Raw genomic sequence first — 17,838 nt, forward strand, 5'->3', positions numbered from 1 at the left:
GTGAGTAAAGAGGTACTGGTATCTACTGGGCAGACTTGCCTTCACTGAAAGGTTTTCACGCTTGCACAACAGGGTATGATGTGCCAACAGGTCTCTCTACACCCTTGCTCAGTGGACCCACGTGAAATATTTTGATGCTTTTAGGTTGTGAACTTATTGTTTTATACAAAGCGTGCATGCGGTATTTATTTTATCAGGCACATAAAACTATCGGTTCTATCCATTTCAGAGGATGATGAATGAGATGCACTGACCAGCTGATTCAGTACCATGTCTGCTTTTACAAACAGGTGCAGAACAACCTAATCTCAGTAATAAATCATAATCCACTGGGTCTCCTGGATTATTCCTTGGACACCTCTGGAGTCAGTCACAGCAGTGTTGTGCGGTGTGTGAGGCAGAGACGATTACAGGCAGGGAGTCCCGAGAGAGTAGGCCCAGGCTGAGGCAGCTACAGGCGACTTGCTCAGGAGAGCCGAGCTCTGGCTCCAGTGCAGTCCGCCTCCCCACGGGACTGCTGACTCCACTTCCAGGCGGACTGGAATACTTCACCCTTGTAAACCAGTGAACATCACAAACGCATCATTTCCTCACTGCATCATTCCAGCACTGGAATATCTATGTTACACGGAGCGTCCTTCAGGGCTATGCTGTGCACTAAGAGCATGCACGGGCATTTCTGGGATGATGGGAATTAACATGCATTCGTTCTGGCTGTTCAGCAAAGACGGGGAGTTCGGAATCATGCAGACATCTGATTCTGCTTCTGTGTGTATGAAGTCAAAAGCAGCAGCCATGAAGTGCTGTTCCAACCCTTTTTAGGGCTCATCAGCGTGACACAGCTAGCCGACTTGATACACACAGGTGCAGCTTTCTGAAACAGTAAGAGCTGATTAATATTCTTCTGTCTCTCTGCCTATCTGTCCATCTCTGCACTGTATCAACCTTGCTGCTCTGAATGAATCGGTTCGCTGGCTATCTCTACAATGAAACAGTCGGCTCTATCTTTCCCTCGCTCAGTACAGTTCAGTGTAGGCAATTAGCTGTGCTATAGTATAGTGCCGTTTGTTCTCTCCGCTTTAAGACCTAACCGGATTGAATTTGCCCTCGGATCTACAGATTACAGCTCTTCCTTAATCTTTTTCTCCTGTCTTTCTCCGCCTCCCCTCTCCCTGTGTCCTAGGGCCACCACCATAAAATGGGAAGATTGTAAGCAACAAAACAAAACAATGAAGCTGTGAAATGTCCCTTCAGTTATCCAGGGTGCTAATTTAAGACTCCCTCTAGGCAGATTGAACATTACCTTTTGATTGCACAACATCAGGAGTTCAGTTTTCAAAAAGGCTCGTTTTAAAAGGCTCAGCAACCTTAGCGTGGTGGATAATGCTGTCTGAAAATGTCCCCGTCTCTAGATGAGTCTATTGTGAGCATGCCAAATCCTTGATCTGCAGAACAGCATAGATCTTAACTCTCCCTTCTCTCTGTGCCCCTGTCTTTTCATTGTCTCTCTCAAATTCAAAGGTGCCTTACTGGCATTGCTGCTCCCAAAACATGATCACATGATCCACTAAACAATATATTAGACTCAGTTGGTTTTCCTGTCTCTCCCCTTGAGAAAGATCACAGCCAGGGTCCCAGTCCAGGATGAGCCCCTATAGCCCAGAGATCACAGCCAGGGTCCCAGTCCAGGATGAGCCCCTACAGCCTGGAGATCACAGCCAGGGTCCCAGTCCAGGATGAACCCCTACAGCCTGGAGATCACAGCCAGGGTCCCAGTCCAGGATGAGCCCCTACAGCCTGGAGATCACAGCCAGGGTCCCAGTCCAGGATGAGCCCCTACAGGCCAGAGATCACAGTCCAGGGTCCCAGTCCAGGATGAGCCCCTACAGCCCGGAGATCACAGCCAGGGTCCCAGTCCAGGATGAGTCACTACAGCCTAAAGATCCCAGGAAAGTTCCCAGTCCATAAACCATCCTTTTATAAAGTAATTTTACTACTGTTCCACTATCCACTGCTGCAGGTTAATCAGTTTGCCCATTAACTTGTATCTATTGACACACAGGGATCTACTGTTTATTCTGCTTGTGATTGCTTTGGCTGCTGTGCTGGCAGTGTGGCACAGTCATGCCAAGGGAGCAGACTGGACTGCCAGGGGGAGCGGGAGGGGGGAGAGAGACGAAAGATGGAGGAGGGGGAGAAGGGGAGAGAGGAGAACGAGGGAAAGAGATGGAGGTATTCATATACCTGAATCATGAGCCAGGTGGAAACCATGGGAAGCGAATTAAACATTGAGAACAACTCTTCTTTACACAGAGGGTTGTGGGGGTCTGGAACAAGCTTCCCAGCCATGCTGTCAGGGCAGATATCCCAGTCTATTTCGCGAGTGGATGAGCTCCCCAGATCCTTCAGCTAATGGAAACCAAAAGGCCTTGATGGGTCGAATGGCCCCCTCTTGTCTCTAATCTTCTTGGGGTGACCGAGAAGAGGTAGTGAAGACCCCCACTGCTGCCTTACACTGACAGATGTGCTGACAGCAAAATGCCAGAAATGAACTTGTTTAGACTATATGGTTATATCAACATCTCTTTGGGCATATTTAAAAAACTGAATAGTTGATTTTAAATAGTGACACATTTGTTGATTGTTTATGTGGTCTTGTGCATTAGGACTAAAAATGCTGGATAAAAGTCATGAGATTTCATAAAAATTCCAGGTACTCAGTGTTTGGTATCAGAGTGAAGATAAAACAATTTCGCTCGCCAAACGCTAAAACGATTGCCGAAAAATGCCAAAATGATTCCATAAGAATCTGCATTGCTAGCCATTCAAAAAGACATGGTTTTTATTGACACAAGTCTGGTTGCCCCGGGCGTGACCCAAGCTGGTCTGCCTGCGAGAGGAGTGTCTCGGAGAACGAGAGGCTCTGTTTCAGCGATCAGCAGAGCTCAGAGGTGCTGTGAGGGACAGGGCAGGTCCAGGAAGGCTAAGGGTCTTTCCCCACACCTACAGTATCTCTGAGTCATTGTGCCAACGCACAAGGAAGAAATAGCCTGTGCATCTGCCATTGCAGAGCCCGTTCTGGGACAGCAAGCTGGTGGACGAGAGGTGAAGTCGCCGCTGGCTCTTAGCCAGAGAGCATCTGCGATGGGGCAGTGCTGTACTGATCGACGAGTGTCGTTCTGTCCTTCACAGGCCCTGCAGGCCAGCAGCGTGTGATGGCACAACGTGGTGCAGGGTTCACTGGGAACAGCCCGCCACCCTCTCACGGGCCGCAGTGGAGCGGAGGAGCACCCCACAGCAGTCTGTCCAGAGGCTGATCAGGTGAGTGTGTCAGCGCTGTCGTGATCGTGTTAGTGCTCAGGGAGAACAAACCCGTCACCGACTTTGCGCTGTTTTAATTCTGACAGCCTGTCACGTTCAAAACTGGAACTCACTTTTTTTTTATAATCTCACGCTTAACGCATGTTTTGCATTTCTTTTGTGCAGCGGTGTAAGATTAGAAGGCGGAGGCAAAACTGAGGGAAGTGGAGAGAGAGAGAGAGGAGAGTTGACAGCACTCCATTGTACAGCAGATCAGAGCATGTTCGGCGCTCAATACCACACACTCTCTGTTTCCAGTGTAATTCAGCCTTTTCATCTATTCCTGTGCCCCAGAGCTGCTCTGTCACCCAGGCCGGGCATCCCTGTCTGTCTCCCTGCTTTATTTCTCTTCCTTTTTCCTTTTTATTTGCTAACGGGTTTTGCAGAGCAGGGATTTTGCAGTTGTCATGGCAACAACATACTAAATGGTCTCTGCCTCCTCCCGTCCCCTTGGTTACAGCCCAGGTGCACCCTGGGATAAGGCGAGCATCTGGCAACTTGGGGATAAAACTCAGGGGTGGGAGAGAGCTCTTTAAGGGGGGAAAAATGCTGTAGATTTAATTGAACGTGTAGAGTTGAGTTTTAATCTTCTCGCATAAGAAAGTGCAAACCGGAATTGTAGGTTTAAAAAATGCTTTGGCAGCCACAGTCATGGCAATAAAGCATCTTTGAATTTGAGATAGAGAAGGGGAATGAAGAAGAGAGAGAGAGAGGAGTGGGGAAAGAAAAAGGGAGGGAGAGAATGCCCAAATAAGAGTATCTTCTCCCCATAAGCTGGTGGATTTTTTTAGTTTTCGAAAAACAACTTTCAAATTTCCCTGATGCTATAGAGGACAGGCTCCACCGGGTACTGCTGCTACTGCTTGCTCCATTTTGTGCTGGGTGTTTTGTCACGGCTATCATATCACTGTCAAGGGTGCCGAATTTAATTTGGCAGTGCTGTATACTAACCCGGTAGAGCAGTGAGGCTCAGAAAATACCCCCAGGTCTGCGCGAGACTACTCCATTATATAATACGACAGTTTGTGCAGCAGTATAGCTGCCTTGGGACTGTCTGCAGAAGAATCAGCCCCAGGCAGTTCTCATGCTACACTGCTTACTGTACCCAGCGTTGCACAGCACTAATATGATAATTGTACGATCACTGTTCCTCCCTAAAGTCATCTAATCAACTCAATTAGGAATATGTGTCTGCACGCGTTCAAGCACTCGTTTCGCGAAGTTGTTAAGGTGGTTTGCGATTTGGCAGGATTCAAGCCTCAAGCCTCTCGCCTGCTCTGAAGCCTCGGGATTAGGCCAGCATCTGAAATGGTGCCATTTCTGAACAAGCATCCATCCACCCATTTTCTAACAGCTTCTCCTAATTCAGAGTCGTGGGGGAGCTGGAGTCTATCCCAGCAAGCAATGTGCACGAGGCAGGGTACACCCGGGGCAGGACACCAGTCCATCACAGGGCACACAGGGGCACAAACGCAGACACAGACGCACACACTCACACCAGAGTTAATTCCCACAAGCCAGTTAACCTACCAGCATGTCTCTGGACTCGGGGCATAAAATGAGGAATTGTGTTTTTAAAGGCAGCTTCTATTTCAAGAATAACATGAAACCACAGCATGGCTGTTGACCTACTGGGCTAGGTCCTGCAAGATCCGCAAGAGACAGAGCTAATGCGCACAACGTCTGGGGCGCTGGATTAGTGATGATCGGCTCGAACCCAACTCATTGCTCATTTTACAATAAAGGGCACGTTAGCTACTGCACCTCCAACGCCAGGTGGAGAGATCCTCCTCTTCGGGGGAGCCAGGCTAGAGAGCCGCAGATCAAGTGGAAGAAGGCAGAATTAAAGCTTTGGGAGGGAAACTGCGGCCGTTTCTCACTGCAGCTTCTAGCAGCGGGTCTCTGGCACTTTAAACCACTGTCTAACTTTACCCTTCACCCTGGCTGCACAAATTACAGTTGCGCTGTGCGATGGCACATTAGTGCAGCTCACAGGATCTCGGTGGGGAATCTGCCAGTGACGCTGATGCACTCGGGCAGCCAGTGACCACGGGGAAGATGTGGTGTCCATACAGAACAGCAGGGGGCGCTGCCCTGTAGGGGGGCTGGCTCCGATGTGTGCATCCACTAAAGCAGCACAAAGCTCTGCGTGCATTTCAGGTTGGGATTCCAAGCAAGCTCTGGAGTCGTGCTGAACAGCAGCTCAATATTAAAGAGCTGACTGAAGAATAGATTCTCCCTCCGAAATATTTCAAAGGCTGCGTTCAGCGGAGGACTGGTATTGATTTCCTGGGTTTGTGGTTTAAAAAGAGAGAGTTTGTAATGTCAACTTCTCTTTTTTATTTCTTTCTTTTTTTGTTGCTTGCTTGCTTGCTAACCCGTTCATGACCAGCATGCTTGGAAAGTTCAGCAAAGAAATCAGAAGAATGTCAGAAAGGACGACGAGCACAATGAAGCCATCTGACTCATCTAGCACGTCTGGTTTCCATTATTTGTGCTTTAACAATGTGGCTAGGCACCTTGCTCCAGACACCCGCCACTCTTTGGGTAAAGAACTGCTTCCCGCATTTGGTCATGAAGGCCCTTTCCCAGACCAGAATGAAAGAAATATCCCAGCAGCAGCCTCGCTTTGTCAGCATCATCCCCTGACAGTTGTGTGTTTGTTTGCACAGTCTGTGACTGTATCGTTGCCACACAACGCAAAGCCCCTGTGTTGAGTTGTTGGATTAGGGGAATCTCTGCACTTGGATATAGTAATACTTGCCATAATTAATTAGGAGAGTACTGCATCTCTGCTGCTCACATTTCTGCAATGCGCTTTTCTCTGTCCTGTGAGATCCACAACCCAGCGCAGAGCTGCACAGGAAAACCTGAAGTCAAAAGGAATTTGCAGCGGTGTTTCCCTGCACCAACAGTTATGTGGCATCCTGGTGTTTTTCTAATTCAGCTTCCTGCCTGCTCTAACAGCAGAATAAAAGTGTGAAAAAGAAACAAAGCAATGTAAAACACAGAGCCTGGGCTGTGCGAGTACTCCACAGAGTATAATGATCCAGACCACTACAACTGGGCCTGTAAGAGTCCAGAGCCCTGTGACTGGGCTGTGTCAGTGTGCTGGACTCCACAGGGACTAGAAGAGTCTAGAGCCTGTGACTGGGCTGTGTCAGTGTACTGGACTCCACAGGGACTAGAAGAGTCTAGAGCCTGTGACTGGGCTGTGTCTGTGTGCTGGACTCCACAGGGACTAGAGGAGTCTAGAGCCCTGTGACTGGGCTGTGTCAGTGTGCTGGACTCCACAGGGACTAGAGGAGTCTAGAGCCCTGTGACTGGGCTGTGTCAGTGTGCTGGACTCCACAGGGACTAGAGGAGTCTACAGCCTGTGACTGGGCTGTGTCAGTGTGCTGGACTCCACAGGGACTAGAGGAGTCTACAGCCTGTGACTGGGCTGTGTCAGTGTGCTGGACTCCACAGGGACTAGAAGAGTCTAGAGCCTGTGACTGGGCTGTGTCAGTGTGCTGGACTCCACAGGGACTAGAAGAGTCTAGAGCCTGTGACTGGGCTGTGTCAGTGTGCTGGACTCCACAGGGACTAGAAGAGTCTAGAGCCCTGTGACTGGGCTGTGTCAGTGTGCTGGACTCCACAGGGACTAAAAGAGTCTAGAGCCCTGTGACTGGGCTGTGTCAGTGTATTTGATTCCACAGGGACTGTAAGCAAGTGCATTAACAATAGTTTCTGGTGCTTCTATATATATCCGGCTCACACTTTTTCCAGCTGCTCACCTATAGCTTTTCACAATGCAGTCGCCTACTCTTTCACCATAACAGTATAGAAAATTTTCCGTACCCCTGAACTTCCGAAAGCCTCGCTTTCCCAGGAGGTAGAAAAGGAAGTCACTCACACCAGAGGGGAAATTTACTGTACAGTAGGTAGAGCTGGACTGATACAGAGTAGAGTGGAATTCATCCAGTTACCCTAGTCTGTCAAACAGTGGCTCTTTAACGACATGGTGTCAAGACAAGTCAGTTAGAAAGGCAAAGTGTAGTGGCACCTCCTAAAGGTGTTATGTCAGTCAGCCAGAGCACAGCTTTGGAGCTTCTGAGGTATGTAAGTAAGTGCTTAAGCCACAGTGGTTCTTATCCACAATCAATGCCGCAACCTGATTGTCCAGTGCTGTCTTCCCTCTGCGGTCTGGCCCCAGACCCGGATTTCTGAGCTGTCGTATCCTGAGCATTTCAGAACCTGGGGGAGGGGGGGGTGGGCAGGACAGCTTGCCGACACCAGACCGTCCGCTATGAACCCGGCCACCCAGGTCAGCGTGCAGCCTGCTGTTCTCCTGCGCTGGTCTTGCCATGCCGATGTGCAGCTCGCTGGCAGTCAGCGCCGAGCGCAGCCCCCCCCCCCGTAGAGCTGCTGTCAGCCTGCTCAGCCGCCACCAGAGAGCCCGAGGCTGACAGCACCAGTCCCCAAAGCAATTAGCGCGCTTTAATTACACCTTCAAGCTTCTGCGGCGCTGAATCATCAGGCAAAAGTCACAGCTGACAAAGGTTAACTTTGGCCTCCTCCCCCTCTCCCTAATCTCCCCTTTACGGCCCAGTTCTGGGGTCGGCAGCAGTTAAACTCTTCGATTAGGGCGACCGCGGTCACCGTGCCAAGGGTGAAAAGTGGCCAACTGCAGCAGGGTGATCTAATCGATCACACCCACAGGACTCGCTGCCCCAGAACAGTTCGAGACGCCAGGAGGCCGTTCATCACATCTGGCCTGGTTGATACAGTAGCTAGTCATTAATTAATCCAAGGATCTCGTCCAGCTGATTCTGGAAGGAAACCAGGGTATCGGCTGCAACCACAAGGCCGGGTAGTGCGTTCCACACTCCCACCGCCCTTTGTGTAAAGATATCTTTAATGTCTCCTCTTTTCAGTCTGCAGCTCCCTCCTTTCCGGACAAGGCATTTAATTACATGTAGTGTAACGACTGTGTCATATTCGGAGGACCGTGATTGTAAGGACATGTTAATTGGTTAAATTGAACTTGTAAGTATTTGAAATGGTTAGTCGCCCATTCAGGCATTCAGTCCTAATGAGGAGAGCCTTACTGGTCTCCTGATATTAGTGTTCAACGATCCAATAACAAAAAGCTATCTGGGACAGCCTTTTAGAGAGTGAGGTTCCTTTATTGTGGAATATTCTGAATTACTACTGCTTTTTTGGCACATTATGACAGCAGATTGCGATAATATTATAAGTCACAACAGTTCATACCTACAAGACAACATCCTTAGCTATACCGCCTGTTGCAGAAAAGCAGAATGGTGCTACTGTTAATCCATGGCAAAGCCAATTAGTGGAAAGATGGAAGTCGTCAAACAAAAAAGAATGGAGAAACCACCACGCGTGGTGTACACTGCTAAACTCTCCTCAGGGACAGCAGGCAGATTGTGTGCAGAGAAACAGCCGACAGAGGAGCCCACACATCTGTGGGGCCTTGGCGCTGCTCTGTTGAGTGTCACCCGCAATTAGAATCAAGGCTCCTAATGGGGGCCGACAGCTCGTCGAGCCAAACGAAGCAGAAAAGCCTCAATGGGTTTGGACAAGCTGCGCAGTGGCGACTGTCAGGGGTCGAGACCGTTTAAACGAGACCAGGGAAGACTCGCGAGTTCAGTCCCGATGAGGCCCCAGCAGAGAGAGGGGAAGGCGGTGAGAGAGAGGCAGGTGAGGAATATAAGATTAGAGCTCAGAGGCACTTGTGGGAGAGGGTGGTTATCCAGTGAGGGGAAGAGCAGGGTTCAGAGACACTGTAGGGGGGGGGGGCGGTTTGAGGGAGGGGGGGCAGTGTAGGTAAGATCAGAGCTTAGAGGCTGAGGCAGGGAGGCGGAGGGAGGGAGGCTGTGTCAAGTCATGGAGCCGAGTGACACAGCGAGAGAAACAAAGAGAAAGAGAGAGAGAGAGACAAGCACCGGGGTCCCTTCAGGGAAATTAGATCATGCGCATATTTGCTAACGAAGAAAGAGTATCTTGTTGTGGTAATGTGGTGATTTAAACACATCGCCGCCCACGAAGCGTCTCCTCCACCTCACGGAGGAGAAGCGTTCTGCTCTGCAGTGAGCCGCAGGCTGAGCCAGCATGGCCCAGCATGGCCCAGCATGGTGAAGTAGGGTCCAGCATGGCTCATTAAGGTCCAACGGGCCCAGTGTGGCCCAGCATGGCCCAGCATGGCCCAGCATGGTGAAGTAAGGTCCAGCATGGCCCAGTGTGGCCCAGCATGGCCCAGCATGGCCCAGCATGGTGAAGTAAGGTCCAGCATGGCTCATTAAGGTCCAACGTGGCCCAGTGTGGCCCAGCTCCAGAGGACGTGTACAAACAGGCACACAGCACATCTGCCTTCTTCAGAGGAGAGGGGCTTTACTGGGGACTGAGGACATGACCCAGCTGTTGGTGTTGGGGGGGCTATGCACTGTTTTTCCAACAGCTGATTCCAGCTCCTGCACTCTCCCGCTCTTATTTCAGGAGCACAGATTGCCAAACGGTGGAAAAGGCACGTCTATTTTTAAGCTCCAGAGATCTGGGCTGCTTGTTAAATAATTGCAGGCAGATGCTTAAATAATGCACAGCCAGGGAAGGAGTCACATCAGTACCCATCAGTCTCTTTCCCTCTCTGTGACCGGAGTGGAAAAATACAGCACCGACATCTGACAGTTCTGGGCTCCCTCTCCGTCTCGTACAGTCCCTCTCGTTGTCAGGGCTGAGCGAGCACGAGCGTGGAAGTCTTCTCTCTTCTCCCGCCACTGGCAGAGTGGGCGAATTTGGCCCTGCTGGAGCCCTGTGCATGGCAGCCTCAGTGTCACAGTACCGTCTCGTTCCCTCTCTCACTTGGGCGGCCATAGCTAACTTCGCTCCAGACTTCCTCAGTCAGCCAAGCCTACAGGACTGTACCCTCCACTGCCGACAGGCTCCTCTGTGTGTTGCAGGCCAGAATACAAGGAATCAGAATCCCACTTCCTCTCGTTTGTACTCCCACTGAACAGCTTTCTAAATACCACGCGCATCACGCACAAAGTTCAAAGGTCAAACCAAGATGCCCCCACACACCCACTTCCTCGAATTTGTACCCACACTGCAACAGCTTTCTTACTACAACACGCATCGCGCACAAAGTTTTTTTTTTCTTTTGGGCACCCAGCTCCAGACAAGACCTGCACGTACTGTACAGCGTTGCCCGTGGCCTGAGGAGCGCTCTCCCTCTATGGGCACGAGCTGCACAAGCACGTCGCCACACCCACTTCGCCGAGCTTGTGAGAACCGTGTCACGGGGGGCGGTACTGGGCCAGCACCACCGGTCTGCACAGAATTCCGGGCATCCATCCGCCCGACGACGCAAGACTGGGAGCGCTGTGCTGCAGAGCAGGTCAGAGACGCAAAGCCTTCACCCTCCCTCTGCAGGCCAACTAGCCCCCACCCATCGCTGAGCAGGGGCTTTCAACCAGAGGGCCACGTGCCCAGCACCTGCCTGAGCAGGCACCCAGCGCCCTGCCTGTGCAGTCAGCCCCTGATCACCTCTAGGTTTATATGAGGCATGAAGGTGGGTGGGGTGGCTCAGTCTCTGTGTGTGAGAGCACAGCTCTCCCTGCCCCTGCTGGGACGCGATCCAGACTCCGATCAGGCACGGAGCCACTCCCTACGGACAAGGGACGATTCTGTCACGTCAGAAGACCAGGTCCTCTGCCCCATGGGGGGCGGGGGGGGGAGGGTTGGGTGACAGGGACAGACCTTACCCATCCATCCATATCCATTCTTCCCACTGAGGGTCACGGGTCCCAGCAAGCAACAGTAGGCTCAAGGCAGGGTACACCCTGGGCAGGACGCCAGTCCATCACAGGGCAGTCAGCTCACCAGCCTGACTGTAGGAGGAAATCAGAGCACCCGGAGGAAACCCACACAAGCACAGGGGGAACATGCAGACTCCACACAGACGGCACCCCAGGAATTGAGCCCGGGGCCCCGGCGCTGCGAGGCGCTGTGAGGCCCCGTCCGTCCTCCTGATGATTATCCCGAGCAGTTAGTCGCGCAATCGAGCAGCACGCCGGGGACTCCGGCTTCACGCCTGGCTGAGGCGAAGCACGAGTGACGGGGGAGGGAGGGAAGAAGAAAAGGCGCAGGGAGGTGAGAGGAGGTGTGCGAACATTAGCTGCGTCTCGGGAAGAAGCTGTCAGAGCCGCTGTGATTCCCTCCCCGCAAAGCCGAATCAATTAGAGCCGCAGCTCTGCTAAACCGCGAGGCTCCCAGCAGCCGCGGAACAGGGCTGAGATCTTCAGATCCGTCCTCAGAACGCTGCGCGGCGAGATGATGTCTGCAGGAGCGCAGACGGGGGCTACGACCTCAAGACCACCGCACGACAAACATAGCTGGTGCCCCGGGTTCAAGTCCTGGGGCGCTGTCTGTGTGGAGTCTGCATGTTCCCCCTCTGCTTGAGTGGGTTTTCCTCCGGGTGCCCTGGTTTCCTCCTGACAGGCTGGTGGGTTAACTGGCTTCTGGGAAAACTGGCCCTGCTGTGAGTGTGGGTGTGTTGTTGGACTGGTGTCCCATCTAGGGTGTACCCCGCCTTGAGCCTGTTGCTTGCTGGGATAGGCCCTGACTCCCCCCTGCGACCCTGTATTAGATAAAGCTGTTAGGAGACGGACGGATGGATATTTTTTTTATTTATACCATGCATTCCCAAAACCTTCCCAAAAAGTCTGTTTGTTCTGAAAAATTTAAGTTTGAAAACACTGGAAAAACCTTTCATGCATATCGCCCCTGACGCTGCTACTTAACAAAAGAGTGATTTTTAACAGGGATCAATAGCCCCCCCAAGAAAACAACAGAAATAATGTGAAAAAAAAAGAAAAATATTGGAATAATTATTTAATAGAAGAGTGTTATTAAGTTGTCACGAGGCCTAATGATGACATTCTTAAAGTCTTAATGCTCAGTTTGGGCATTGTAGTGCTTTCAAGGCAATTTGGAACCGAATGTCCTGTCTCTAAGTGTTCTCGGACTGCAGGGATCACAAGGGACCTCCGGTGCACTCTCCGAGCGCTGAATAAAGAAGAACATCACGCACACAAGTATTTGTGGATTGGAAACCTGGGAGGGCTTGCAACGTTCCGGTCTTCCTTTCCACACGTACCCCTTTCTTTTCACGACCACCTCGCTGCGCTTGCCGGAGAAATTGCTGGGCCCTCCGGTAGGGACTGGGGACAGAGAGCGGCGCGCCGGTGACCTGCCCCATGGGCACGCCAGTTCCCCAGCCAGCACCGCGCGCCGCTCAGCGGCTCCCTCGCGTCGCGGCCGTGGCGCACTTCGCCCACGGGTGGGAGTGGGGATTCGAGCCGCAAAACGCTTTCTGCTGCACCGTTGTCACACACCCCGGCGTCACTACAATTCCCCCGCCGCGGGAGAAAGTCTGAGACACCAGACGACTGTTGCTGTATGCCTGCTTTAACACACTTAGAGCACTCTGGGTAAGCATGCCCAAGACAGACGTTCTGTCTTTTATCTGCTCCTTAATGGCACCACTAAATAAAAATAAACCAGAGAGAACTGGGGTGATAGTGGCAGCTGCACAGGAGAAAACATGAGAAAAAACATGGTGGTGCTGTAGTGACAATTACTACGGCAGCATAGAAACACCGAGACACAGCTACTGCAGCACAGTGACACCGAGACACAGCTGCTGCAGCACAGTGACACCGAGACACAGCTACTGCAGCACAGTGACACTGTGACACAGCTACTGCAGCACAGTGACACCGAGACACAACTACTGCAGCACAGTGACACTGTGACACAGCTACTGCAGCACAGTGACACCGAGACACAGCTGCTGCAGCACAGTGACACTGTGACACAGCTACTGCAGCACAGTGACACTGAGACACAGCTGCTGCAGCACAGTGACACCGAGACACAGCTACTGCAGCACAGTGACACCGAGACACAGCTGCTGCAGCACAGTGACACCGAGACACAGCTACTGCAGCACAGTGACACCGAGACACAGCTGCTGCAGCACAGTGACACCGAGACACAGCTGCTGCAGCACAGTGACACCGAGACACAGCTGCTGCAGCACAGTGACACTGTGATTACTGTAGCACAACAAGACTAGTCCACTAACCAGATTCTCTCCACAATAGCAGCTCTGCCACACTGTGTAATCCAATTCTGCGCTGGTATCTCTTCACATCAAACCACTGCAGCGTGACTTCGGAACAAACTTGCCTCCTCCTCCCAGTCTGAGGGAGTGAAGCAGCCCGTGTCTGTAAGATACTCATTGTGAGCCGCAGAGCAGGGGAGGCCGACAGCACAGCTCCCCCAGTCTGAAGGGCCTGGGCCTCCTCTCTCTTTCATTCCACATTAGGCCTCCATTAGGTGACTGAATTAACGAGCTACAGTCCAACCTAGGGTCTTAGGCAAGTAATGACAACCACCGGCAGGAAAGCGACAACCCAGAGCACGATCATTGCGTCCGGCTACTGCTCCATTCTTCTGAATTTCTGTTTTTTTAACAATGATGTCACCCTCGCTCCCGGGCCACGGGGGGAGCCCGCCTCCCAGCATCCCCCCCCGGAGAGCCGGCTTCGAGAGCACGACCAGGCGAGGACGGGACGGGCTGCTCCAGCTCAGCACCTCCTATCCCCAGTCAGAACGTCCTGCCCGCAGGACGGGTCATCCCTTCCTTCTAGAGCAAGATCCAGGTGCTCCTTGCAATCACTCGACTGACCACATCACTGTCAGAGATGGATTAGAGCCCCCCTCTGAGACACAGGGCCTGACCTATTATTATTAATCATGGTAATAATTCATTTCACTTATATAGCTTTTCTGGACACTCTATTCAAAGTGCTGTACAGGTCATAAAGAATCCCACTGTTACCACCAGTGTGCAGCCCCACCTGGATGATGTGCCAGTCCGCTCCCCACACACCAGCTCTCAGTGGGGAGGAGAGCAGAGTGATGGAGCCAGTTCAGAGAGGGGGGTTATTAGGAGGCCATGACCGGTAAAGGCCAGGGGGGAATTTGACCAGGACAGGAGGGGTAACACGCCTGCGTTTTTTTGGAGAAGCACCCTAGGTTTTTCAAGAACCACAGAGAGTCAGGACCTCATCCGAAGGACAGCGAGAGTGTCTCCATCACTATGCTGGGCTGCCAGGACACAGGGTGACCACGCGTCATCTACTAGCCTGAGGGAGCACGGATGGCTGTGACCCGAGGGTGGGCAGTACTCACGGCTCCCTGGTCCGGGGCTGGAGCGGAAAGGATATGGATTGCAGACCATGCGGATGCACCAGTTGCGCGGGCAGGTGGTCTGCTTGAGGCAGAAGAAGACGACGGGGGCCAGCTCGGGGTAGGGCACCACCAGGGCGCTGAGGTCGCTGCTGGCGTCGTCGGCCGAGGTCGGCCCCTCCTCTTCCTCCTCCCCCTCCCCGTGGGCGGGGCCGGAGTCCTGGCGGGGCCCCGCCCCCCGGGGGTCGGGGCGGAAAATTCCGGAAGAGTCCGCGGTCGTCATGGCAACGCCGCGGCCTGCAAAGACAAGGACGGGAAGAGGTGAGTGGGGGGGGGGGTTCAGCACCTCCCCGTTGTACTTATCCCGCCAGCAGTGACGCCGTGTTATAAATAAAACGTGTGCTGTAGTACAAGTCAAAAACAGAGTCGCTGGCTGTGCCTGCACGGCTCCCGGACGCATTTCTCCAGATCTGAGGTGATAAATGGTCAGTTAAATACATTTAAATAATTAGAACTACTTTCAGGACATGACAAACACGATCCATCAGCGTCGAGCCCTGGGAATACAAGCAGGCAGCGCGCCTCATTCAGCCTCTCCCTCTCTCGAGCGGGAGTCACCGAGCCCCTGTGGAATTCGCCGGGACAGCTCCCATTCATCACGCGTACAAGGCGGCGGGCACGCGCTTGGCGGGGGCCCTGGAACTCCAGGACCGCGTGTGCGTTTTAATCGGAGTCGGCCGCCGCCCTCTCTCCTTCCCGGTGTCCCTCGGCCCCTGGCGGACCAGCTGGGGGGGGGTCAGACGGAGGTCGCCGGCGCCGCGGCTCCTGCAGGCCCCAGCCCCGCCAGCGGGGGTCCCCCCCCCGCCCCCACAGCGGCCGAGCACGTTCCCCTGCGGAACCGGGGTCACGGTGGATCCTGTGAACCAGCGACTCCTGGGCTACAGCCCCCGGACCGCGAGCAGCTGGGGGAATCCCATCCCTTTCTGCAGCGGGAAGTGTCACTATCCAGTAAGCGTGCCCAGTGTGCCCGGCCTCACTGGGATAGGCTCCGGCTCCCCCGCGCCCCTGACTGGGATGCAGCGGCTACAAAATGCACGGATGGATGGATTACCCGGAGATCAGACTCCAGGAAACGGAGGAATTTCAGCAGTTTGGTCACGATATGACTACGGATCTGACCTGCATGTAGTATGCGATGCTGCATACTGTACTGGCGTACTCTTGGGTGCAACATGCATTTTGCTTCCTTGCTAGATTTAGGACACTTACAAAACCAATCCATTCATTCATGAGATTGCAAAGGACTATAAATGCAGATTAAACAAGCCAGGAACCGGCTGTAGTCACAGACCGTGCAGCGATCTCATCTTAACAGCACTGCAGAAACTGTCTGCGTTGAAGGTTTCAGCCGCAGGTATAAATCAATGCCACAAGGAAACAGCCAGACGTGGTTAAAAAATGCCAAGGTGCTGAGCATATGTGCCACCTGCAGTTCATCTGCAGACCTGTGGCAGCCTGAGTCTCACAGGGGACGAGTGTCTTTTAGAAGTGAGCACGTGCAATAGAGACCACCCACTCTGTTCCTAGTGGAGATTCTTTCATGAACTGAAATGTACAACTAGTATTAGCTCTCATCCTGAGTGTTTTATGATACATTTATAAAAGTTACATGAGGCAGGGACAGGCTACTTTGTCAGAGGAGGGGAGCAGTGCTGTCTAGGAGTGAAAGTGTCACATAGTGACAGCCTGTTTGTCACAGGATTAGATGGCCTCTAGGAAGCTAAGGGTGAGCAATCAAGGAGAATCCTGTTGCTGGACCAGAACTCTGGAGACAACAGCAGAGAAAAGTGAGATGACCTCATTGTCTTTCTAGGACAATGAAGGCAGCCATGTGCAGGCGCTGAAAAAGATCGCTACATGCGTCTCCCCGGTGGCCAGGGCTGAGCCCTCAGAGCAGAGCCTCAGATCTGCCATGGGCACCCCTGGAAACGAGACCCAACCTGGAATCTGAAGGAACCTTTAATTTTCTGTTCAGATGTGGGGGTTTTTTTCCTCTCTCTCTCACTGGCAGGTCTTACAGGAAAATCAATAACGTTGCAAATGTCATTGTTGTTTTAATGTTCTTGTGTGATGTAAGCTCTTTGAACTTGGAAACAATAAAAGAGAATTCAATAATAGTAATAGAATTCATGCATCTATCAATATACCGTTACAGAGGAAGCGTTCGGCTGCCTCCATCTAAAGTATTCACTAATGTATTTAATGAAGGACAATTCCGGGGATGTCTATACTATGAACAAGTGGATCACGTTGTGACTCTGACTGGGCTGACCTGTGTTTGTGGTACCCATCTCGAACCCTGTGCCGGGCCGGGCCGGGCTGTGTCTATGACATCCACCTTGAACCCTGGGTCAGGCTGGTCTGTGCCTGTGAAAACCGTCTCGAACCCTGAGCTCCGACAGGCCATTTCCCCGACAGCCTCCTCGAACCCTGAGCCGGGCCTGGCTGTCTCCGTGACAACTGTCTCGAACCCTGAGCGGGGCCCGGGTGTTTCTGCGACATTCATTATGAAAGCAGAACTTTGTCTGCAGTCACCCCACAAGGACCATGTGTCCCTGCAGCAGAAAAACTGTCCTTTGGCTACACGGATGTGTGCCTAAAATCAAAAACACGCAATGCTGTGCCAGCCAGGCACTCGGTAGAAATATTTCATTTGAGCAGAGTGCATCCGGTCAGTCAGAGACAGGCAGGGGAATGTGCCTAACATAAAAATCTGAGCGATAAACAAAACAGTGGCTTTAAGGTTTCATGGTGGACCTTAAGGACAGCTATGTGTAATATAAGAAATAAGTAGCTTCCTTTAGTAACTATTGTGCCCCTCTCGCCTCTCTTACTGTGGGACAGAAGTGGCAACAGAGGTACTGACAGGTCTATAGCAGCTCTGTAGGATCTGTGCAATTTGCGGTGACACACTTTAGGACAGTTGGGATATATGTTATTCTGTGACCAGAAAACGTTACGGAAATTAAATGCATTTTATCCATCCAGGTATTTTCTAACCACCTTGTCCAATAAAGGGTCACAGGTCGCATGTCTCTGAAGTGCGGGAGAAGACAGAGCACCTGGAGGACAACCTCGCGCAAATACAGGGAGGACACACAAACAGGTGGAGACAGAACTGTAGTACTGGGCCCCAGTACTACAAGGCAGAAATAATAA

The 17,838-nt window shown here is 52.2% G+C and overlaps 1 protein-coding gene across 4 annotated transcripts in view; it reads right to left on the reverse strand.

The window, feature by feature from the left end:
- LOC148648692 (voltage-dependent T-type calcium channel subunit alpha-1I-like) overlaps window positions 1-17,838 on the reverse strand; it is a 144,976-nt gene that overhangs the window by 87,683 nt on the left and 39,455 nt on the right. For all 4 annotated transcript variants that reach the window (XM_088606500.1, XM_088606499.1, XM_088606501.1 and 1 more), the window contains one exon: window positions 14,658-14,916. In XM_088606500.1, the coding sequence (XP_088462626.1) occupies window positions 14,658-14,902 (245 nt within the window). In that variant the 5' untranslated portion in view covers window positions 14,903-14,916. The remainder of the gene's footprint in view (window positions 1-14,657; window positions 14,917-17,838) is intronic.

Source organism: Lepisosteus platostomus, chromosome 14 (assembly GCF_059453375.1).
Source record: "Lepisosteus platostomus isolate fLepPlt1 chromosome 14, fLepPlt1.hap1, whole genome shotgun sequence".
Lineage (NCBI taxonomy): Eukaryota > Metazoa > Chordata > Actinopteri > Semionotiformes > Lepisosteidae > Lepisosteus > Lepisosteus platostomus.